The sequence below is a fragment of the Psittacula echo genome (genome assembly GCF_963264785.1).
Source record: "Psittacula echo genome assembly, chromosome: 22".
NCBI classification, from domain to species: domain Eukaryota; kingdom Metazoa; phylum Chordata; class Aves; order Psittaciformes; family Psittacidae; genus Psittacula; species Psittacula echo.
In genome coordinates this window covers 4,074,211-4,097,129 of record NC_137758.1, presented here as the reverse complement: position 1 = coordinate 4,097,129, position 22,919 = coordinate 4,074,211, and the positions used below count along the sequence as shown (strand labels likewise).

The window sequence follows — 22,919 nt, the reverse complement described above, 5'->3', positions numbered from 1 at the left end:
AACTATGGAAAATGAAATTATCTCAGCTATAAACAGACCATGTAGCCTTTACCATGAATTCATCTTCACCTTAAAGTCACATGGAAAACAAGTCAAGCAAATAAAACTGGGGCTGGTTTGTATTTTCCTCCTTACTGAAGTTTCTTAGGTGTAAGTGGCTGCCTTTTCTCTTCCTTGGTTTATTTTGCATTGTTAAGATTGCAACTGAACATCCAGCTCTTTCATTTCCTTTTATTAAAAACCTCATAACACCAGCACTGGAATGCATGTAAGACATTTACCTAGACAAAAGACAAGTTTTCTTCAAACTTAAACCACGTCCATTTGTCAATGTACTCCTAGACCAGCAGTTGTTTCCACAGATAGTGTCTCCTCATTGTACCAACCAGCCACTCCAATGGCAGCGAGAACACATCAATCACTTTTCAGCAGTTCCTGAAAATAGACTGCATTGGCATGATAGGCACTCATCCACCTGAACTGTCTGTAACTTTCTGTGTACTGAGACACTGCAGCATAGTAGTTTTGCCATGCCTGGTAATAAGATTTCCAGTATCTTTTGTAATCCCAATCCTCAGCAGGAACACCATCATCCCAAGAGCTGCAGGAGGAGTCATCTGCAGTTGTTCTCGTGCCAGGACTAGAGAAGTGATGATCACGGCTTTGCTTTTGTTTAGCATTTTGTTTCAGAACTTTTTTTTTCACTTGATTTTGCTTCAGGACTTGCGACAGCTTCCGAGGCCTCGCTGGTGTAGGGCAGAAGCCTGCACGACCCCGATGCACTAGGGGAACAGCATTCACACCCTTCTCCCGTGTATCTGAAAAACCTTCAAAGCCAGAGTTGTCTTCCCTGCTACTCGAAGCAGCTGTGGAACTATAAGAATCATCGCTGTCACCAGACACACTACCATTTGCTACCATCTCTGGATAAGGCCCTACCTCTTTCCATTCCACATCACCACTTCTGGGGAGCTCGCATTGTTCTCCTGGGCCCAAGTAGCTTCTTAAAATTTCTACCTCTCTATCCAGCCCTTCTTTGATGAAATATTCATAGTCTTCAACAAACTCTGAGAGGCTCCAGGGATGACTGGGTGTGTTCTTGAAAGAAGACAAGCATGGAATTCTGGGAAGGTTTTTTTTTAAGGCCTCCTCTTCTGCAGCCTGAGCATTATATTGTCCATCCGTTCTGGAGATGGTTTTGACTTGACTCCTCCGTTCTGTGCCATGACTCAAAGTTTGGGGTTTTCTACTACCACCTTTGTCTGTATTTGCAGAATTTGTGCACTTTATCTGCTTTTGCTTTGGAGCCTTTTTTGGCCTTTCTACAGAAGAATTATCACCTGGAAGGTTAGAGAAAGGCTGGCACACCTCTGAAAAACTATTTTGGACAGGCTGCCGTGCTGGCTCCTCTGGTTTAAGACACGCAGTGTCAGAATTCACTGAAGCATCTGTATGTATAACAGGTTTGACTTCTACCTCTCCATCTTCAAACTGATCCATCATTCCAGCAGGTATGGGCTCTGCTCGAAAGAGAACAAGCAGGCACTCAGTTAAAGGCATCCCTCCCTCCAGAACTCAGATGAGCACCACAGTAAAGCAACACAAAACAGCAGATGTTAAGACACATTAAGTTACAGCTAGAAACTGACCCCTTCCATCCCTGAAGAAGCTCAAATAGCCAGAACTTTTCTTCATGGAAGGCATCAAGAAGTTGATCAAGACAAAGAGCACTGCATTATTTGTCACCCACTTTTCATATCCTACTTAATCAGATAAAAAATTAGAACTCATGCAAGGCAGCAAACGCTTCATTTCCAGCTGAACAGCTTCTGGCAAAGCGAGGGTAGCAAATCTGCTGGTTCAATCATTCCTTCCTTCTCCTATGGTATCTTACAGCCTGAGAAAGCCTTAATACTAGATTTCTGGAAATCCAAGTAGTTATGTAGCTGCTTAAGCAGCAGCTGGATGAGAGCTCCTCTTCCTATCCACAGGCATGCACCAAGTTCATTTCCTAATCCTTCACCCAACTGCGGCAGTTACACAAGGAGTCGAGCACAGAGGATGAAAAACCTCTGCTAAAATGAACGTGGACGTGCCTGAAGCTCTGAGCAGCGGAAAACAACTAACAGAAAACTGCATTCATAGGACAGAACATACCCGGTAGAGGAAGAAGCTGAAGATTACACTTCTGAGCAATTTTCATCATCGTGTTCTCTTCCTCTCCACGGCAGCAGTATGTTACAGATAAACCTAAAGTTCCTGTGATACAACAACAGAGTGTAGTTACCTATCCAGAGCCTGTGAAGCTGTAAGTGCAAGCTCAAGTAACCCATGAGTGTTCTTACCAAAGCGCCCAGCTCTACCAATACGATGCATGTATGTTTCCCAGTCTAGAGGTACATCCAGGTTGACAACCAAATTCACCTTCTCAGCATCAATTCCACGAGATGTCTTGAGAAAATGAGGAAAGAAGGGGATGGATAATTGAATACGCTGAAGATAATGATCTTTATTTAAGTACAACACATCTGGGAGTAACTGCTCATGTAACAACTTTTAGTTGTTAATAAAGCACCTACAATACTCCAGCCAGTTTGCAGTATTACACATAAAATAAGCATATTTCCTTGGACTATGAAAACTAGGGATCATTCTTCTTATGCTTTCAAATCTAATTCTCTGAAATAACTTTATCTGCAATACTCATGTATGCTATAAAACACCAACTCACCAAGTCTGTGGAAATGAGAACTCTACAGTGGAACTGCTTTAATTTAGCCATAGCATCAAGTCGCTGATTTTGATTCATATTGCCTAGAAAGACAAAAATGAGAAGCAGATTACATTCTTCAGTTTCATACCCCTCAAATTCTGGAAAACATTGCTTTGTACAACTGTAAATGAGATCAGAAAAAAAGTTGAGAGAAACTTCTTCAAACAGCAGTCCCAAATGAGTAAACAAGAACAAAAACTTGAAAATAAGAAAGTCCATAACAAAAATCCTTTTGATTGCTTTTAAAGAGAAACCAATTACATAGATATTCAACCCACTTGAACAACACTGACTTTACATGTCTTTTTACTTAAAAACATAAGCCGTGGAAAACACTTTTGAAGTAAAAATTCAAGGTCTCTAACAGACATTAGACAGCAGCTATCAGGTTTTCACAGCGAAGCTAGTAATGGAAAATATTTAGATTCAACATCTGCACCCTAAGGAAATACTCTTCAACCTGCAGATGTAAGTAAATTTTCTCTTTATAAGTAAGTCAATGCACTCACCTGGACATCCATAAAAATGACTCAAACAACTTGAAAACAAGAAAGTTTAATATTAAATTAATTTTTACATTGATTAAGTCCTAAAGAGCTATGAAGATTCAAATGCTATTCTTAGTTATTTAACCAGAGGCCACATAAACCAAGATTTAAGCCTTATTTTCCTATTTTAGGTCACATTTATGCATCAAGTTCAATAGAATCTGAAAGTTTTGAATGGACTTACCTGAAATGCACTCAGCAGGAAAGCCTCTGGATGTCAGTATTTCAGCTAAATGTTGAGCCCTGACAGAATATACACAATGAAGACAAAAAAATCACAAAATCATAGAATGGTTTGGGTTGGAAGGGGCCTTAATTGCAAATAAAACTGCAAAGCTAACCACCTCTGTGGTTGTGTCTTAACAACAGGCTACTCTTTACAGCCAAGGACAACAGTCCAAAACTGACAGTTTCATCTTTATGTCTACAACAGTCACCTTAAAAATGAAAAGGGACAAAAGGACATCACATAGATCATATAGATGAGGTATTTTCATGCTAAAGCATTCCTTTATTTTCAGTATTTCATATTGCAATTTCAGATCTGAAATTTGTATTCTGCTGAGACCATACAGAAGGTCTATGTAAGTTTATACACGACTGGACATTACACAATCACTGCTTTCAAACGTGCCTTTTTAAAGGTTTTATTTTAAGTTGATTACCTGCTGTGCAAGTTTGAGAAGACCAAGGCTTGATTAAATGGAATCTTGCTGAACAACTCCTGTAGGTGCTGGGTTTTTTCCTCAAATGTTTTATGTGGAAGCGGATGGGAATTCACAATTTTGTAATACTGCTTCAGCCCTGAGCATAAAGCAAAACAGCCTATCAGGTTAAGGGTTTTCATGAAGAATATGTGTAGTGCTACTCTGCTGCCAACACGTGTCACCACAGCTAAAACAAAGACTTGAAATTTAAACAAGAATATACAGGTGCCAAATAAGAAACTACAGGACAGGTTTTTCTTAACAGAATGAGGTATTTTTTGAACTGATAGAAAAAAAACCAGAAAATAACACTCATCCCTGATGTTTTAAATACATCAATGCTGGAAAGAAATACTTCATAAGCTTATCAACTTAATTGTGCAGGGAAACTGAAGAATCACAACATTTAAAGGAATGTATTTTGGTTTCAGTATATTCTTCTTAACCTGTTGATAACAATATCACTATAAATGAACTTGTACTTACCAATGAGACTTGGATCAGCAGGGTTCAACCTCACAAATGTTGGCTCTCTCATGTACCTGGTCAAAGCATTAGCTAACGATTCAGGGTAAGTAGCTGAAACAGCAAGCACTTGTTTATTGGCTGGTAGTGAAGAATAAATCCAACTGGAAGACAAAGAAATGGGAATGACTATCAAATATGGATCTAATCTACTGATAAATACATGAGATAAATCTTTTCTTACTTGATTTGCTCCTGAAAGCTGCCTTCTTCTAGCAGCTTGTCTGCTTCATCGAGAATGAAAAGCCGGATACTGGCTGTATTCAAATAGTCCAACTCTATGAGCTGTTTTATTCGACCTACATGTGAAGAAATAAGTAAAAAAATAAGTAATAAGTAAAATAAAAAAATAAGTAAAGAATAAAGTAAAAGGAACTTCACAAATACTAACTGAAAGGTTCTAATGATGATCTTTGCAATTTTTTTCAATTAATTTTAATAAGCCTAAAAAAAATATATATATATGGAATAATTTCTCATTAAAAAAAGCTGGCCTAAATGCCTCTGGTACTTAAACCTTTGAGACTATCCCCTATTACTAAAATAACCTCAACCCAGATCTGAAAAGCACCAATTATTGTACAGCGAACTCTCACATGGTATCTGAAGTACAATGAAGCTCAACCATACCCGGGGAGCCAACTGCAATGTGGCACTTCTTTAGCCTGACTTTGTCCTGGTTCAAGGGAGTCCCTCCAATGAAGACATGGCATTCCAAGCCTTCCATTTTTATTCCTATGGTTGTGATTACAGCATGAATCTGCACAGCAATCTCTCGTGTAGGAGCCAAAATCAAAATCTGTAAGGGACAAAGAGTACATCTGAAAGCTTCAGAATGGCTCCACAGCTTAAAGCTCTACATCGAGTTGATGATTTCAAACACTACTGCCTCACAGGCGACAACACCGTTTTCCCAAGAGAAAGAGCGATTCTCCTTCACAAAGCAAACCCCACTGCCTCATCGGCACCATGGCTCACCTGCGTAGCGCTGCTCTCCAGCAGCACTGCATCCAAGGCGATGGTGGAGAACACGCAAGTTTTACCCGTGCCAGACTTGGCCTGCACGATGAGATCTGGAATGAACCGCCACAGAGGTCACCGTAAGCCTCAGGGTACCCCCGGCCCCTCACCCGGCCCTCCCGCTCACCCAAGCCGCAGCGCCCCAGCGGGATGGCCTTCAGCTGGACCGGTGACGGCCTATGGAACCCAGCCGCCTCCAGCCCCGCCAGCACAGGCTCCGATAGCAGCAGCGACCCGAAGTCGGAGGGGCCGCCGGGCACCAGGACATCTCGCGTTCGGAACCGGCCCTCAACCTCCACCGGCGTCTCCGCGGTCGCCGCCATCTTGTGAGAGGTAAGCAACAAGCAGCGCGTGGCGCCCTACAAAACACACCGTCTTCCCGCGCCGCGCAGGCGCACTGGGCGAACTCCCCACAGCCCCTCCCCGCGCAGCCAGAGGGCGCCGGGGCCGCTGATTGGGTGCCGGGAGCGCGTGGGTTCCGTGAGGGGAGAGGGGAAAAGCGGGGACTGGTTTTCTGTGTTATTTCCACCAATATTAACAGTTATTTCCTGATTATTCCTTATAAATGAGGCTGTGAGTTCGCGCTGTATGTCTCAATAGCGCTTACCTACATAGAAAGGATTAATAATGGTGTTTATGAAGCTGTCCTTTAGATGGGTAAAGCTCTGCAGCTCACCAGCCTTCGTAATGCCACTAGGCCATTTCTGTTACGGACAGCACAACGTTGAGATGTTCATTTATTTTATGAACAGCTCAAAAGCGTAGATTTACAGTCAGAGAGGACAAAACCTCTGACAAGAGATCTTGCCACAGGCCCCATGAGCAGGAGCTGTAACTGGAGCACAAACGTGCCCTGAAGCAGAGCTTGGGGCATGGCAGAGGGTGGATGAGTCCCAGGCAGGGGGAATGGTGGCCTGGAAGACAAGAGGGGATGGTCAGGAGAGAAGAACGGGCAGAAGGAAAATGAGCATCAAAAGCTGGGTCAGCAAAAGCTACCAAGTTGGTACCAAGCAAGAGTGGGGCCTGCAGGACGAAGAACAGTTTACAGGAGACATTACCTCTGCCAAGTAGGGACAAGAACTATGCCGCAGAGCACAGGTAACAGGATAGCAGTCTACAAGCATTCTTTTCATTCCAATTCTTGTTTAATTTTTAAGTGGATGTTATCATTGGTCCTCAAGGGGAAGCGAATCTCTAACATGAGATAATGATCTCTGGATAAATCTAGGAAAGGAGACTGGCAAAGACACCTGGACATAACAAACATTTGATTAAATACAGCCTCTCGTAACCCTTTTAAATTGATGTGATTTAAACAGACAACAAAGAGCAGCCAGGAGTGGCTGTTCCCATGGGGAAAGGGCAGTGAAGAGGTGAAGAAACAGCCTGAAACAGCCATTGCAATCAACTGCTTCTCCTCACTTATTTTTCCCACCTATTCCTTTTCTCTGCTGACAAAAGGACACTGCACACATGGTGCAGGGCAACTGAGGTGATTTGGAGACAGACATTATTGCCTGTGCTGTGTTGGTAATGAGACATTCAAACCCATCTCCCTAATTCAGAAAGATGCTGCTGTTTCTAGGGATTTGTTTGATTTTCCATGGGATGCTGGAGGGGTGGATTCCAAACCACCTCAATGTCTGTATGCCGAGAAACCCTTCAACACCACAACTGGCAGATTTATTGCCCCTCTCCCTTTGCTTTTGGCTCTTACTCATGGGGCTGTGTCGGATTTAGGGCAAGCTCCTGCAGCTGTATCAGTTGATCTCATAGAAGGTTTTGTTCTTCCCTTAACCCTTACTCCCAAGGAAGATCTTAACTCATTTTAAATTTGCTGTGTGTTGTGTACTCTGCCATGAGTCAGTGTATAAATAGCAATCCTCAGGCCTCATTTTACCTCAATGGCTCTCAAGTACTGAATTCACAGTGTCGAGGTTCACATGTCAGCCCAGCCAGGAAGAATTTGCAGTTTTGCCATAACATTGCTTTGCTTTGTAAGATCCAAAGGAAGTATTCCTGCTCAAAGCAGCCTTTGGAAATCTTGATAATTAACCTGAATACTCTGCAGCCAGAGTAGGCCCTGGGAAGGATTTAGGTTAGTGAAAGAAGTAGATAAGACCTCCTTCTGAACTGTGATATTAAGAAAATAACTGGTTCTTATGAAGGGATATAAAGTCTCTAGTTTGGAGTCATAAACCAAACTCTATTATTTTGAAACTAAAAGAAAACTTGCTAAGGAAAACTCTTGCTCCCATATCTACTGAGCGCATATTTCATCCCTTCACAACAGGGCTCACCACTTTTTTGTCCCTTGACCAGTACTTAGTACCATTACCAAGTAGTCACCGCAGATTTATCCATCTTCTTTTTCTGTGGAACTTACTCTTCATTCACAACAGTTAAACTTGTTGTAACTTTGACAGACTGGGATAAACTGCTCATGGAGAATTTGTATCGGCTTCCAGTATATACGTACTGTGTATGTATTTTAAGAATACATTCATTGTAGATCTGAACATTGCTACCTGCCTTGTCTTATTCCTTTAGCTTCAAAGGATTTGTCTTTCCTATCTGCCAGGAGGTGGAATTATTCAGAACAATTCTTGGTTTACATCATATTTCTAGGATACTTTTGAAGTGAGATAATCTCATCCGCCTCTCCCAGATGTGTTCAGATTAAGACCAGGAACTTTCTCTGTTCTCTGCAGCACGTGTGAGTCACTCTTCGGAGTGTGGTATGTACTTGTGTTTACACTGCCATGGAAACTGTGTTTGTCCTCTGTACAGTAAAGCACATTACAGTGAAAGGGCCATTCATATTAGCATAGACAGTGACTTCATATTCACCACCAAAAATTGGCTCCAAGCACCCTGCTCATTCATTTTTCCTTAGAAAAAAAGCAAAATGCTGGATGGCAAGTTACCAACGAGTGGCAAGTCTTCTTTGTTGCTTCAGTAATTGCCGAAGCCTTGGATTTGTTCCAGCAAGCCTGGTGCATGGAGTTGTTATAAATGATGATGATGATGATGATGGGGCTTTACATCTATCTAAGGCTCATTTCCATGCCCTTCTGCTGAATGGATTTAGTTCCTTGTCAGGCACATCCTTCAGAAGGATCCAGAAGAACTCCACAAATTTCACATAAAATCTAAAGTATGGAAGGGGGGTCACCACAGCTGCTTGGGCAGATGCAGCTTCAGATAAAGAGAAAGCAGACATCAGCATTTTGGGGGAGCTATTTCAGGTATACCAGTGAGAAGTGCCAGTAGTTTGGCCCTGTTGTTTTCCTCCAGATAAATATCAGTTCATTTGAATCTGAGAGATGATTTTATACCAAGGTTTCCTCAGTGATCTTTCAGCTCATACAAACAGGATCTAGGTCACCAAAATGCAGCCAGCCGAGATGTAATCCAATAGTTCTTTTAACACAAGAGAGCACAGCGAAGGCACAAGGAGATTACTCTGGCCCTCCAGTGCAAGCAGAGCAATGTCAGGAGCTGGAATTTGGCTGGAGCAGAGTTAAAAGCTTTTTACTTTCAGGATGGGGGCATAGTGAGTTAAGGATATGTTGGAAAGTTTAAGGCCACAAGTCAGAGACTGCAGACACTAAATTAGGCTTAATGGAAGAAATGGTCACATTCTCCGGGGCAATTTATCTCTTTATATACAAATATGAAACCAGAATTAAAGTTTTGACATTCTTACCTATGGATGTAAGCTGGATGTTTATGCCCCAGTGGATTTAAATAAAGCTGGATGTGATTTGGGTCATGCTGCAGCCTAAGTGGGAAGAAATTGCAAAAGGTTTGCCTTCAGTGTGCAAGAAAGTAAAAAATGAAAGAAAATTCAGCAATAACCACGCTTGTTAGTTCAGCAAAGAACAGTCACGTGAAAACCCTGAGAAAGGAGATCAATGAACTGAAAGACAACAAATGAGCTAAGCCTTCAGCTGCAAAGGGATGGATGTTTCCTCAGTTGGGAAGGAATGAGGCAGTTCATGTCAGTGGAATACACCACTCCGAAGGCGTATTCTATTTTTGCCCAAAGATCTCAGTTTTCATTTTCTCCTAAAATAAGCCATGTAGCTTTCTGCTTGAGGGTGTTTGACTCTCAGCTCTGTACTTTCTTGGAGACCTGATTTTCCACTGCACTGCACCATCTGCTCACGCTTTACATCACGACAGAGCGGAAGGAGTGCAGGGCCTGGCATGAAGTGTTGGTGCTGCTTTGAACCAGTGGTCTAGCAGAAGAGCAAAATGTTGCTTAGTAGGGAAATCCTACAGGAAAAGATATTTCATATCTTTCTCTCCTCTTGCAAGTTCCCAGGAGTTTGGAGCACAGGAATATTCTGGTCTTTCCTTTATTCCATGCTCATGAACTCCTTTATCAACCTTGCGGGACACGAGCAGCCCTGGAGGGTGAAAAACAGATCAAAAAGATGACCTTAAACAGAAGCCAAACGGAGGCTAAAAACTCTTCCCTGTTCATCTGCCAGCAGATCACACAGTTCAGTGACTTGCAAGTGTTACAGGAGCTTTCTGGAACACAGCATCTGCCAATTGCCACCGATGTGCAGTTGGCCTCCTAAATGCTGGATGTGCTTGACAATATAATATTGTTTAACTTTGATTTGATGGTTCAAATAACCACGTGTCTCTTTTGTGTGTCTTTTTTATTGGAATAGTAAAAGTGCTGTGAAAAGCATCAGTTAAAACAAATTCAGGAATGATATAACTTCAAAAAAGCCCTATGGTAGTGTAAAGAAAAGGTTGGGGAGAGCATCCTCTGCCAGGGATAATCCCTGGTCTGGTTTCATGCAGTTTTTCAAGATGCCAGAGCTATAGTGCTTTGTCTAGAAACGGTAACCCCAGGAGAACAGAAGTAATTCCCTCTTGATGCCCTAACAAATGTAAAAGGATACCTAAAAATACTGTTCTTCAAAGCTGGCTTGGATAAATTAAGCTCACGGTCAGTTTTCAGCTCAAACCAGCTGAACCAAGGTCCATGAATTACAAATGTGAAGAGAAGATGCCATTGTGTATTGGTTTTGGTGCCATGCCACAGGGAAGAAGTATATATATTGCTTTAGAAAACAGAGACAATACAGCAAATTATAACCTCCTGGTACCAGAACCAGAAAAGAAATAAAGTTCTCCAGCCACTCCAGCAACACAGAAATCTGTACCCTGAGACTGTGGCTTGTCCTGAAAGTGGATCCTTGTCTGGAGTGCAGAGAGAAGGAAGTTGGGTCTTTCCCTGTGTGTCAGTGATGGGGAGAGGCAGGCATTTTGCGAGTGTTCCCCCCATGGTGCCATCTCTTTGATTTTTTTACCACTGACTGGCTGCTCCAACCTGCCATATGATACTTGACATGCTTGGGTAGGCTTGGGACATGCATACCCCGACCCTAGGCTGCGGGAAGCAACCAGCTGGCCAGCAGCTCCAGCCAGGCTTCAAGAGAAAAACCATAGCTGGGTTAGTTGGCTTGGACTTTAAGGGGGACTCAAGACTGGCAAATATCCCACTAGCATCACAGCATAAACACTGGAAGGGATTAACTTTTTCATAGGGTCATTTCTCTTATACATTATTACATTTAGTACCCCACGTTCTACAGATCCTTGAGGAAAGATGTGATTTTCATGCTTTCTAAATAGCTAGGAAATGGACACCTTGAGATGAGGCAGGAAATTTTGACCAGTAATAAAAGATACGCTGGAAAGATCAAAAAATGTTAACTCTGGAGTGTTTCCCTAACAGCCATGAAAGGGCACATCACAAATTTCTTGTTTAAATTGGATTTTGACACAAAGGTCAGCTTTCAAGGCTGATTTCCACAAATAAAACAACCCTATTACTGACTATAAGAAATGTTTTTCTTCCAAAAATAAAGACCTGGAAAGGCGAAGATTTTAGCCAGTCTTTGTCAATACTGAAATATATGGGGAAAAAGCAAGGAATTATATTTTCCACCCCAAATTTGAAAACACAAAGTAGCATTTCTCGTCCTACCAAGATATTGAGCATTGCAGAATGATTTGGACAAACCTGGGTAACCCATGACAGGGGACACAGCAACTATCATCTAAACAACATATTTTTGCATATAAGCTGAGAATAACACGAGTGTGACTATACATGTATATATTTATATATATAAAATTATATTATATGCTATTATTATATTATATACATATATATAGGAGCAGCACTGAAAAAATCCAAACCCTTTCAGATTCAATGCAAAGTCTGATGATAGAAAAGTGCTTGTATTTTCTTCCTGCCTCATCCGTCCATCTGTTTGGTTTCCTGTGGTGACAAGCGGGATTAGAGGTTGTTGATCCTGCCCTTAGAGGAGAGCACCTCGAGCAGGGACAACATCCCCTCATCCCCAGGAAGCTCGTGTGGAGCCCTGTCACCTGAAACACTGCTTGGGAAACACAGTAAGGGAAAACCCGCTCTTCTGAAAATCAAACCTCGTTAAAACCAATCCCAGAAGAGAGTTTTCAGCACCTGTTTCCCGCACTCCCGGGCCGCGCTGCTCTGACAAGGGCTGTTGTGTTGCGGGCAGCCTGGTTCAGCGCTGCCGGGGGCTCCCGGAGCATCCCCCGAGGCTGCCCGGCGGGAGCCGGGGCTCGCTTGGCCGAGGCCGTGCGGGTTAATGAACCGCGCTGGGGGGAAGTGGGGGGGCGGTCTCTGCAGGGCGAGCGGCGGGACCGCGGCCGCGGTAAACTGAACCGGCAAACTTCTGCTCGGGAGGAGCGGGGTTCCCGGCACTGCCGCTGCTACCGGGCCGGGCCGCGGCCGCGGCCGCGCAGGACCCCCACGCACCGCTCCGACAAGCGGCTCCGGAGACTCCGCGGACCCGGCAGCAGCCACCGCCCCCCGGTGCCGCCCCCCCCGGCGATCCCCCCCCGCCTCCCGCCGCGGGTGTCTGCGCGGAGGGGCCGCGCCGAGTCGGGCCATGGAGCAGCACCTGCGGCGGCTGCGGCAGGAGCTGGTAAGGGGGCGCCGGGAGGGACCGGGGGGTCCCGCACCCGCGGACACCCGCGGAGAGGCGGCGGTGCCTGCGCAGAGCCCCAGCTCGGCGGGGCTCGGCCCTTTGTGGCGGGGAGCAGCCGGGCACAGCCCGTCTGCGCCTGGCCGGGGGTCCCGCCGGCTGCGCCCGCTCTGCACGGCCGGGAGGTGGGGGGCGGCTCTGGGGGTCCCGGTCCGCTCGGGTGAGCAGCGCCGCGCAGGGGGGCTCCGCGGGCGGCAGAGCCGGGGTACCGGGAGCGCTCGGGAAGCGGGGGAACCTCTACAGACATCTCCGGTAATAACAACTTTACAGGAATCAAAACGATGCGGAGGGAGCGCGCGCCTGCCGCTTCCCATACCCCCCTAATACTTCTTCAATAGGAAACCCTTTGTCATAAATCAACAGTGGTTTCTCCCTCTCCTGCTCCTACTCGGATGGCAACCTCGCTCGCTGAACTTGCATGGGCTTGTCCAGGAGCCAGAAGGTGTTGTTACAGTGGGGCATGCTAGGGGCAGATTAGGAAAAGGGAACTGATACTTCCCTAAATAGGGTTCCACCGCCTGGTAGGTCTGGCTGGGGAGTTGTGCCTTGTTCGGATACATAGATAATGAGAACAAAAGGGGAGGACAAGGCAGAGCAAAAGCGGGTGGGTGAAGTTTCTGGATGCACAAAAGCCTCCTGGTTTAGGACCTACAAGGATGTTGATTTCAGGTGATCTCTGTGCATACTGGAGTTTTATAAATACAGTAGTGTTGTCCTGCCTGCATCACAGGAAACGTTCTGTGTGTAAGCAACACCATTTGAATCAGCACGGACACACAAAGCTGTGGCTGTGCCCAGGGCAGGACCAGGCCCTCACTGGGGACACCTATGCCCGGCTGATGGGACAAATCTCATGGAGCAGAGGCTCGGGCAGCAGCGTTTTATCCCTAGTAAAAGTGCAGCAAAGAGTGACATTTAACCTGCCAGCATTACCAGCACTCCTGAGCAAACAGAGGAGCTGGAAGAGATGCTAAAACAAAGGAAAATGAGTCACTGGTGTACTGTATACCAGGGTGATGGATGAGATGCAAACTGTAAACTGGGATGCGTACAGTGTGTACGTGTGTACTTCCATGCACTATCCCTGGAAGTGTTCCAGGCCAAATTGGACAGAGAGCTTAAAGCTCATCTGGTCCCAACCCCCTGCCACGGGCAGGGACACCTTCCACTAGAGCAGCTTGCTCCAAGCCCCTGTGTCCAACCTGGCCTTGAGCACTGCCAGGGATGGGGCAGCCACAACTTCTCTGGGCACCCTGTACCAGTGCCTCAGCACCCTCACAGAGAAGAACTTCTGCCTAAGAGCTCATCTCCCCTCTGGCAGATTAAAGCCATTCCCCCTTGTCTTTTCACTTCATACCCTTGCTGTAATGCAGTAATGAGTTTTTTAAAATTGTAAAAATGCAGCAATTTTTATTATACCCATAAAGCATGACCTCAGCCTGGCAAAAATTTAAGTATATGCTTAGCTTGAAAAAGTGGGAAGGAGCCACTGTCACCTTCCCAACTCGTGACAGCTGGGAGCAGCCTACATCTTCATACGTTTGGTTGTTACAAGTCACATTCTTTCCCTCTTCCACCCCCCAATTTTTATTACTGCAACTTGAAAACTTCCTTTGACAACAGGTTCTCAGGGTATCAGTGTGCAGCCTGGGCGCTGCTGGGAGTGCAGGCATGCCAAGACAGCCTGGAGGGGGACAGCGGGGAGACCCTCTGCTTTACAGCATATCAGTAACCTTCAGTAGGAACTGAAGTGAGCTGCAGGTTGCATTTAGTGAAGGTAGGAGGACTGTATTAATTAAAACAAGCATAAAGGATATCCTGAACAATAACGGCTTTAAAAATTGATCCTGTCATGATAGCCTGGAATTAAAATAGATTAATGTTTGTTTAAAGACCAGCAAGCAATGCGGGAGACAGCTGGGACCATCTGCATTGAATGGCAAGTGAGAAGTGAGCCTCCTGACCCTGCTTCTTTACCACTTTCTCCATTACTGGGCAGGTCATGCCTCCAGACATTAAATGCACCATAACCAAGACTCATGCTAGTGGAATGATGAGAAGAACTTGGCCAGATTGAGACAATGAGCCACCTGTGTGCAGCAAAATGGGAGTCCAGTTCCAGGGCATCACTGAATTCAGAAACGGGTTTGTTTGCATTATGGCCAAGGAGCAGCTCTGGTTGGGGGGTACAAGTGCTCCCAAGGGGTGTCATGCAGGGAAGTTCTGCAGAAGTGCCCTGTTTGAGGAGCCAGCCTTCCTGAGGCTGATCAGTGTAACACTTGGGAGCTGGAGGCCGTTCAGTCAGCAGTAGTTTAGTTGGTCTTGATGTAAACCAGGCTTCGAGTGGTTTTGAGGAGGGGATTTTCTCACTAAAGAGTGGATGTTGGCTCAGCTCCCAGTTCCCAAGGAAAGGTTATCTTCAGGTGGAACTCTGTCCCCCACTAGAGTGGGATTTGAGGATTCCAGCTCTGTTTTTTCTTTCTGCTTTGTGTATTAAACCCACATTTACATAACTGTGCTTATGCTACTGGTATGCCCAGGCATTCTTACGCTGGTCTTTGCCTTACCTCTGGGAAAGCTTTGCCATGACTCCCAAGGATGAATCTGACCCTTTTTATTCAATGAGATCTCCCCTGTTCCAGTCGCATGTTTTCCATTGTAAGCTGATAGCTTCTGGCATGTGTGGTGTCCCTGTGGTTGGAATTCATTCAGAAGCTTCCACATGCAAATGCTTTACAGCAGGAGAGCCTCAGCTGACACAGCCATTCATCCCAAGAGGATGTGGGCTTGGGGACAGCTCTGCAGTTAGATTGATTGCTGAAGCCAGGGTCCTCATCCCAGTGCCAGCATCAGCCTGTGGAGCAGTTTTGGACAAGCCATGCCAGCTCCCTGTATGTAGAAAACAGATAAGACCTTGTTCACCTCCTCTGGAAACCACTGGAGATTTATGGACATAGTAAGGTTTGTGAGAATATGCAGTGCTGCTTTGTAGCTCTGATGTACTTCACTCCTGTCATCTGTCCTTCACCTAACAGTTGTGAAATGTGCCACAGAGCTTGTGAATCTTTCAGTAATACAATGAATTCCAATACCAAAAGTCCTCTTGACGTTACTGTCTGGATTCAGAGTCTGAAAACATCCTTCTGAGGCACAGAAGTACTGTGTCTGCTTTCTGAGTTACAGAATGTTATCTCAGCTGAAAGATCAGATTTAACAAGAATTGTCTTGCTCGGGGATTAGCAGAGAGGAATTTCATTTCCATGTCTCATGCTGCAGATGGCATTACCTCCGTAAATGTTCTGACTCGGGGATTGTTTGCATTTATACATAGCAACATCAGCACGTGTACCATGGGATTGGCGTTTTGAGGCTCTTCTGCAAAGGAATAAATCATTTATTATCTAGCTAGGGACTGGTGAGTTCATGGGCAGATTTATCTTGCACTTGGGGTTCGTATGGCTGTAGTGGGCAAGGGGTCACAGTTGAGTTAGCTGTAACTGTAGTTTGCATGGTTTGGTCTTTCTTGAGGAATCCAGTGTATTTCTGGGTTTTCTGTTGCTTTTGCAAGGAGGAAAGCCATTAAAGTAGGTATTTAAAACCAATCTGAAGACTCTGTCTTGAGCTTCTGAATGTTCTCCCTGCACGTTCATCATGAATGCATCAAATTATTGAGTTTGATAGAGTCTGACTCCCTTCTTACACTAAATTATGTCCTGGTAGATAATGTTTCTTGCTATGAATATCTTGCAGGAATAGAACATTTGGTCTGAATGAAAAATACAGCAATTATTTTCACTCTTTGTCTCACACTGGGTCCTATTCTGGTAACTGTGTCATGCTCAAAAAAGAGTCTGCTGTGTTTTCATCACTGCTGTTTCTAAAGGGGCAGCTCTTGTAATTTGCAGTGTGCATGAGTGACAGCCTCCAGGTCTAACATCACTGCTCACAACTCCAACCGGTGGAAACACCCAGCTCCATTTGTGTCTCTGCTGATAAAATGGTCCTTGTAAGAGTGGCTTCACCTATAGCTGCTTAGAAACTTGGGTGGTTATCTCAGCATCTCATTCCTTGCTTGTGCCTTAAGGGGAGGTGCAAAGGAGTAACTTGACAGCAGATGTCCTGTCACATATAACCTGGGTAGAGAAAAAGCAGTTGTCGGCTTTGTCTGCTTGTTTATTTCCAGAGAAGACTCCTAAAGATGATGGTGGATTTTTTTAGCCTCCCGATTGCACATATTCAGGAACGTTAAAAACCAGATCCCCAAGGAAGCAGACTGCTGGGCTGAAAGCCAACGCATTTAACCATCGTCTTCAATGGTCAGTCTGTGCATCAAGGCTTGTAGTCTCTCTTATCCTTGGGATGTGAAGTGAAAGTCTGAAGGTTGGACTTCTTTTTGGTCCATTTATTTGCTGGTTGTAGAGGATTGATTTTCTACTTTGCCTTTAAACATTGCAAATGTGTTTGGGAAGCACAGGACAGTATCATTGTAATGGAAAGGAAGGCAATTGAGTAAGGAGAATGGTTAATTGAGCAATGTGAACCATGTCTTTCATGGTTAACATCTGTTTAAGATCTATTTAAACTATTGAGAGAAAAGAAGAATCTCTGTTATCATCCTTCCTCTTTCAGCTAAATTATGAGCTCATCTTTAGCATCTTCATTTACACCTAAAATACTCTGGTAGGACAAGAAGTAAAAATGAGACTTGAAGTTCTTGTGATAAAATGCAAAGACAAAAAGAAGATTGCAGGCACTTGGCATCCATCAGGGGAAAGAAGAGAAAGGGGCAACATGAAGCAGGAAAGCAGCTCTGAGCCCTGCAGCATGCTCTGCAGAGTTATGCCCAGCCACAATTGTGGGTTTGTTGAAGATTAATCTAGTGAGTGACCCAAAGGGAAACACGGAAACAATACCATCAGCTCAGCAGTTCTGAAATAGTTTTGGTCTCTCTTATGTCATCCTCTTTAAATACCAATTGTTTGTTGCTGGTTCTGTTGCCTATCAGCACTATTATTAAGTACTGCTATTTGCCGTTTGTTCTTTCCTGTCCTCTTAGTAATAACTTCCTCTCTTTGCTTGTCTTTTACCTAAGAGCTGGACATCTGTCTTCCTCCTCATTACGACAAACACATTCAGAGCTCTTCTTTTCAGTTCTCTGTACTCATCTGAAAGCCGTGGTGCGTTAGTTGGGTTTTTCCTTTTCCCCTTCAGCATCCCCAAACTGCTGCAGCCCTGGGCAGGCCAGATGTGCGGATGGGCTGGGAGTGCAGACAGCTGTGGCTCAAGAGAAATGATGGGAACTGAATCCTGAGAACTTTCTGAAGGTAGATGCTAATAGGAAAACATTAGTTCCTCAGGTGGGTTAGAAAAGTTACTTATTTACTTGGGAAGTGACAAGTAAAATGTCCCTTATTTGCACATCTCAGGTATTTGGGGTTGAATTTGATAAAATACCAGTGTCTGGTACAGGCTATTCCTCAGGGCAAGTTGTCCTCCTGCTGTGTTAATCAGTGCTGGAAGATCACTGATGTATAAACTGTGTAAGCCAATTGTGGTTGTAGTCTTGGAATAAGTATGTTGAGACAGTCATTGAAAAGGCTTGGCTTGCAAAGTGAGCGATGCCTTTGCTACTCAGAATGTAGATTTCCAATGCAAAAAGCCTCCGTATCTGAACTCTGACAGTTTTGCAAGATGCTCCCTGTTTGATTTCCCCTCTCTTGTTGAATATTCCTTGATGATCATTTGAAAGTGGTTGAAAAGCTTTTGAATTCTACACTCAATTTTCAAGGTCTGGGGTGACTGTCATGTAAGCAAGCTTTGCTTTGAAGAGGCATTTAGCCAGAGCTGCCTTGTTCATGCCTTCACAGAAGGGCTGATCTGGAGGTAATGCTTTATTGCTGGAGAAAGGAACATCTAACGTCACACACTGAATCCCAGCCACTAACACGGAACACGCACATCACAACTGGTCTTAGCCCTGTATGTGCCTGTCTTGCTATAAAAGGCACGTGTTGGCTTGTTCAGAACCAGGCTAACACTTTTTCCTGCCAATTTTTAGGGTCTGCAAGAGTTTCAGGAATAATAATAATGAGATTCGATTTGAGGCATGTGATTTTTGAGTGTTGTATAGAAATTTGAACATCTGCAAGTTGTCATAGTCCTAACAGGGCTTTTCTTGGAAGCAGACATGCCAAACAACCACTTGAAGCACAAAATTAGACACCAGAGTCCCTTGTAAATGCTGACATTTGTGAACAGAGACCAGCAGATACAAGAAGGGAGGATGCTGCTGAGCAATATCTGTGCTAGACCAAAGGTTTTGCAGTGAACGCAGTTTCCCCCCTGTGCTCTGGTCTGCGGCTCCTCTGAATGTGGGGCCCATTCAACACTAAGTTTGGGATTTACAGCTCAAACACGCACAAGACAGCACATCGCCTGATGCCCTGTGGTGGCCAGCTTACATAATGTCACTTGCATAACCCCAGCAAGTACAGTCAGGGTCTCTCTTCGTGCCAGATTAAGGCTCTCTGGGGTTTTACATCACATTCATGCTCTGTTTGGAATTGCACTTCATCACAAATTCAAGCTCCAGCTTTCTTGTAGGACAAGACAAGGGGGAATGGCTTTAACCTGCCAGAGGGGAGACTGAGATGAGCTCTTAGGCAGAAGCTCTTCCCTGTGAGGGTGCTGAGGCGCTGGCCCAGGGTGCCCAGAGAAGCTGTGGCTGCCCCATCCCTGGCAGTGTTCAAGGCCAGGTTGGACACAGGGGCTTGGAGCAAGCTGCTCTAGTGGAAGGTGTCCCTGCCCGTGGCAGGGGTTGGAGCTGGAGGAGCTTTAAGGTCCCTTCAACCCAAACCAGGCTGGGATTCTATGAAATAGCTCCTTTGTCCAGAAAGAAAAGTGCTGGATTCTGAGTGTTTGGGGCTCAAGTCTTTTCTTGTCGGGGGAGACTGGTTCTGCCTGTGAGAAAGAACCACACTTACAATTAATTCTGCCTATGAGAAGCTAATGCTTGGTAGATCCTTGCTGGCTGAGGCATGCACTGTAATGCTGCCACCCATCATGGGCAGTTAATTGAATCAAGGAGGTGAACAGTGGAGCCGGCAGCATATGCTGAGGGTTTGATGAGCCCAATCATTACCGCAGGACCCTCGTCACTCACCACAGCACAATTACAGCCCCGTGCCAGCTGGGGGATTTGATGGGAAGTGGCCAATGAGGGGCCAAGCTGGCTCCAAATCCAGCTTTTTGCAAAGCCCCAGATAAACCAGACTCGCATTAAGGCAGCGAGGAAGGTTAGGACGAGAAGCATTACAGCAAATCTGGAGAGGTAAGGTGATAGTTTTGTCTGAGGCTTGTAGAGCATATGGTCCCAGGGTTTGAAGGGGTAACCCAAGAGCTGGGCTAGTCTCTAAGTGGGGCATTATTTGCATGTCTGCAGAAGCAGAGGTTTATTTGCTGACATTAAACAATTAGATAGCTGGAGACACTTGATAGTGTAACTGGGAAGCTAAACACAGGTTTTCTGTACCTTCATAGCTTGTGCGCTCATTCCAGGTGATAAATAAGTTTCTTGGGAGTGAAGCTCTGAAAACAATTGTAACCTGGTGGCTGGTTTTAGGATCTGGGTTTTGAAAAGGAGATTTGTGGTCAGAAACTGCTGAGGAGCTTTCCACTTACAGAGCTAGGTTGCTACAGAGGGGTTTTTGATGACTGCTCTTTCTCACTGGTCAGACCCATGCACAGAAATGGAAACAGAGCAAGTAATTGAACTGATTTAGTTATAATGAAGGAGATGTGAAGAAGTGTGATAATATAAAGCTGAACATAAGATGCATTTTGCTTTCTCACCTGAAGCTTGAGATCCATTGTTGTGCAGAAATTGTGATGAGCCTTTTAAACTCTTTTTGGGAAGCAGAGGCTGAAGCCTTTCCTAGACAGTGGAATCTCTTTGGCAAATCACTTTATGTCAGAGCAACATGGCTTCACCTCCAGCCCTGCTGTTCTTCTTCCTGCTGCCCCTCTCTGCTTAGAAAACAAGTGGCAGCTGTTGGAAAGTATAACCCATTTGTTTTATGATGCTGCTTTGGGAATATGATCCAGATCCTGCATGAGAGCACACAAGCAACAGAGCGAACAAGCAGCGCGTTTAGAAGCTTTGGAAAATAACTTGCTTATTTTAAGTCTAGTAAAGGAACTTAAATCTTTATAGCAGGGCTCAGGGATAAAGCAGAACTACTCAAGATCCTAGTGTGGAAATCAAAGAGATTGATAGTTTAATGTAAGTAATTATAGAGTTTGTTGGTTGCTTTGTACAAGATGAAGGGCACTGAAATATCTTTGATTATCCTGCAGCAAGAGGTGCCTGTAATGAGGGTGTTGAGATCTGAATCCATTATTATGTAGTAACAATGCAATTCTTGTTGGGGTTATTTCTCATTTACTTAAGCACTTTAGGTAAAGAAACAAGGCTGTCTGTGGAAGGCACTTGTGTTCACTGTTCTGACTCCTGACTTCAGTTGGTTACAGGCACAAAAGACACAAAGGAGAATATGCTAAAACTGGCAGCAGCCAAAACCATTCATAATTCTACACCTTGGCCTTTGCCAAGCAATTAATGGAAACAAACCATTTTTGTTGTCAGGTCAAAACACCCACTTCTGCCAGCTCCTCTTCTTCCTAGAGGGAAACTCCTAGAAAAGTCTAAGAAAAATCAATTGTTGTTCCATGAAATGGATGTAGTACAGGTAGGATGCATCTCAAATGTAGTGGGTAGGAAGAGGTGATGTTTCAGCAAGCTGCTCAGCCCAGCTCTCCTGCCCTTCGGTCTGGGTTTTCTTGCTCTCTCCTGGCAACACTGACTCTGTCCCTGCTTCCCTCCACAGCTATCCATGAAGGAGGTCGGAGACGGGCTGCACGAGCAGATGAACTGCATGATGGGTGCACTGCAGGAGCTGAAACTCCTCCAGGTCCAGACAGCTCTGGAGCAGCTGGACATCTCAGGGAGCCGAAGCCCTGTCTCTGGCACTGAGCAGCACCCGTGCTGCCGAAGCAGCAGAGACGTGCCAAGGGCCCAGCAGAATGAGCAGCCACGTGGGAAGCAATCGGAGGACCCCAGCCCCTCATCCCTCGCCTGTGCTGTGCCACAGTCAGGGGGTTTGTGCCATCCCACTGCACTCCCAGAGGCTGGCCACCTTGGAGACACCCTGTCCTCCCTCAGGAGCCTCTGTGGTGAGGATGTTCATCACCCAAAAGGACCTTCCTCTGTGCTGAGCAGAGCACAGCACATCCGCCCGAGAACATTCGAGCCCAGTCGTCAGGGCACAGCTAGGGGGTGGCCAGCATGCCAGGAGTGCCTGGGGTGTGATGATGGCCATGACTGGACATCCTCCCTAATGTCCCAGAGCAGGAATCGGCAGCCATTGGTCCTGGGGGATAACATCTTTGCAGACTTGGTTGGGAACTGGTTGGATCTGCCAGAGCTGGATAAAAAGGGGGAGAAGAGCGAAGTGTCCCTGTCCATGAGCAGATCCCAGGAGCTCTGCAGGAAGTTCTCCCTCACAGCCAACATCTTCAAGAAGTTCCTGAGGAGCGTTCGGCCAGACCGAGACAAACTGCTCAAGGAGAAACCCTGCTGGTTGCCACCTGAAGACAAACAGCCTGAGATATCCAAGAGATCCAAAAAGATGAGCAAACTCAAGGGGACATTTTACTTCCCACTGAATGGGAACATCCAGAACCATCACAGCAAAGCAGAGAGGTGCCCAAAGGCAGAAAGCAATAGCGAGAAACCCAGAGTCAGCACTAAGAAAGTCCATGATACCATAACCTACACCCAGTCTGGGTTTGACATCGATACGGCTGTTTGGGTCTGAGCTTGATGGTGTTCTCTGCTCTGCCAAGCAATTGTTTCACACTGGAGAGGAGCTGGAGGCCGTACACGACTTCTCTGGAGACCTCTGAGCTCTCAGCATAGACTGAGATGGGTCCTCTGCAAAGCACCGCATGGGCTTCAGTCACTTGCAAGTGGCATTTTCCAGAGGACTGAGGGACTTATACTGCAAAAAGAACCAGAATCTTGAGCAGCTTTAGGGTGAGTGGTGCCCCAGCCGACCCGCTCCTGGAGCCTGGCTTATGAGCACCACTTCAGGCCCATTTCCATCATCTCCGAGATAGCTGCAGCACAAAATTCACTGTGTGCATGTGTGTGTATGTGTGCAAATTATATAGTTTTTTAAAAAGATCTATTCCTGTTCGTGTGCACTTAAAGCTGGGTTAGAAG

At 45.3% G+C, this 22,919-nt stretch overlaps 2 protein-coding genes across 3 annotated transcripts; one reads left to right on the top strand and one right to left on the bottom strand.

Moving 5' to 3' along the window:
* Nucleotides 1-270: 270 nt before the first annotated feature.
* Nucleotides 271-5,919, bottom strand: DDX20 (DEAD-box helicase 20). Of its 2 annotated transcripts, none has more exons than XM_080632950.1 (11): nucleotides 5,701-5,919; nucleotides 5,532-5,626; nucleotides 5,184-5,352; nucleotides 4,738-4,852; nucleotides 4,515-4,657; nucleotides 3,987-4,125; nucleotides 3,506-3,564; nucleotides 2,732-2,814; nucleotides 2,346-2,451; nucleotides 2,158-2,259; nucleotides 271-1,520 (listed from the first exon to the last, which is right to left on the bottom strand). In XM_080632950.1, the coding sequence occupies exons 1-11, from the start codon at nucleotides 5,894-5,896 to the stop codon at nucleotides 415-417; spliced, it is 2,313 nt and encodes a 770-aa protein (XP_080489076.1). In that variant the 5' UTR covers nucleotides 5,897-5,919; the 3' UTR covers nucleotides 271-414. The 2 variants fall into 2 exon arrangements, with proteins under 2 accessions (XP_080489076.1, XP_080489077.1); XM_080632951.1 differs by having other exon boundaries at nucleotides 5,532-5,612; nucleotides 5,701-5,792.
* A 6,622-nt stretch (nucleotides 5,920-12,541) lies between these two features.
* Nucleotides 12,542-22,512, top strand: INKA2 (inka box actin regulator 2; the record flags this gene model as incomplete). The annotated part of the gene is made up of 2 exons (XM_080632877.1): nucleotides 12,542-12,577; nucleotides 21,523-22,512. 2 exons carry the CDS (start codon nucleotides 12,542-12,544, stop codon nucleotides 22,510-22,512), a joined length of 1,026 nt encoding a protein of 341 aa, XP_080489003.1.
* Nucleotides 22,513-22,919: the final 407 nt, after the last annotated feature.

Bases quoted from the DNA above. Each gene is read 5' to 3' on its own strand.
- DDX20 (XM_080632950.1), bottom strand. From the start codon at position 5,896: ATGGCGGCGACCGCGGAGACGCCGGTGGAGGTTGAGGGCCGGTTCCGA. The intron at 5,353-5,531 runs GTGAGCCATGGT...TGTCCCTTACAG, and splicing joins TGGAGAGCAGCGCTACGCAG to ATTTTGATTTTGGCTCCTAC. The intron at 4,126-4,514 runs GTAAGTACAAGT...CTTTATGCTCAG, and splicing joins TGCTGATCCAAGTCTCATTG to GGCTGAAGCAGTATTACAAA.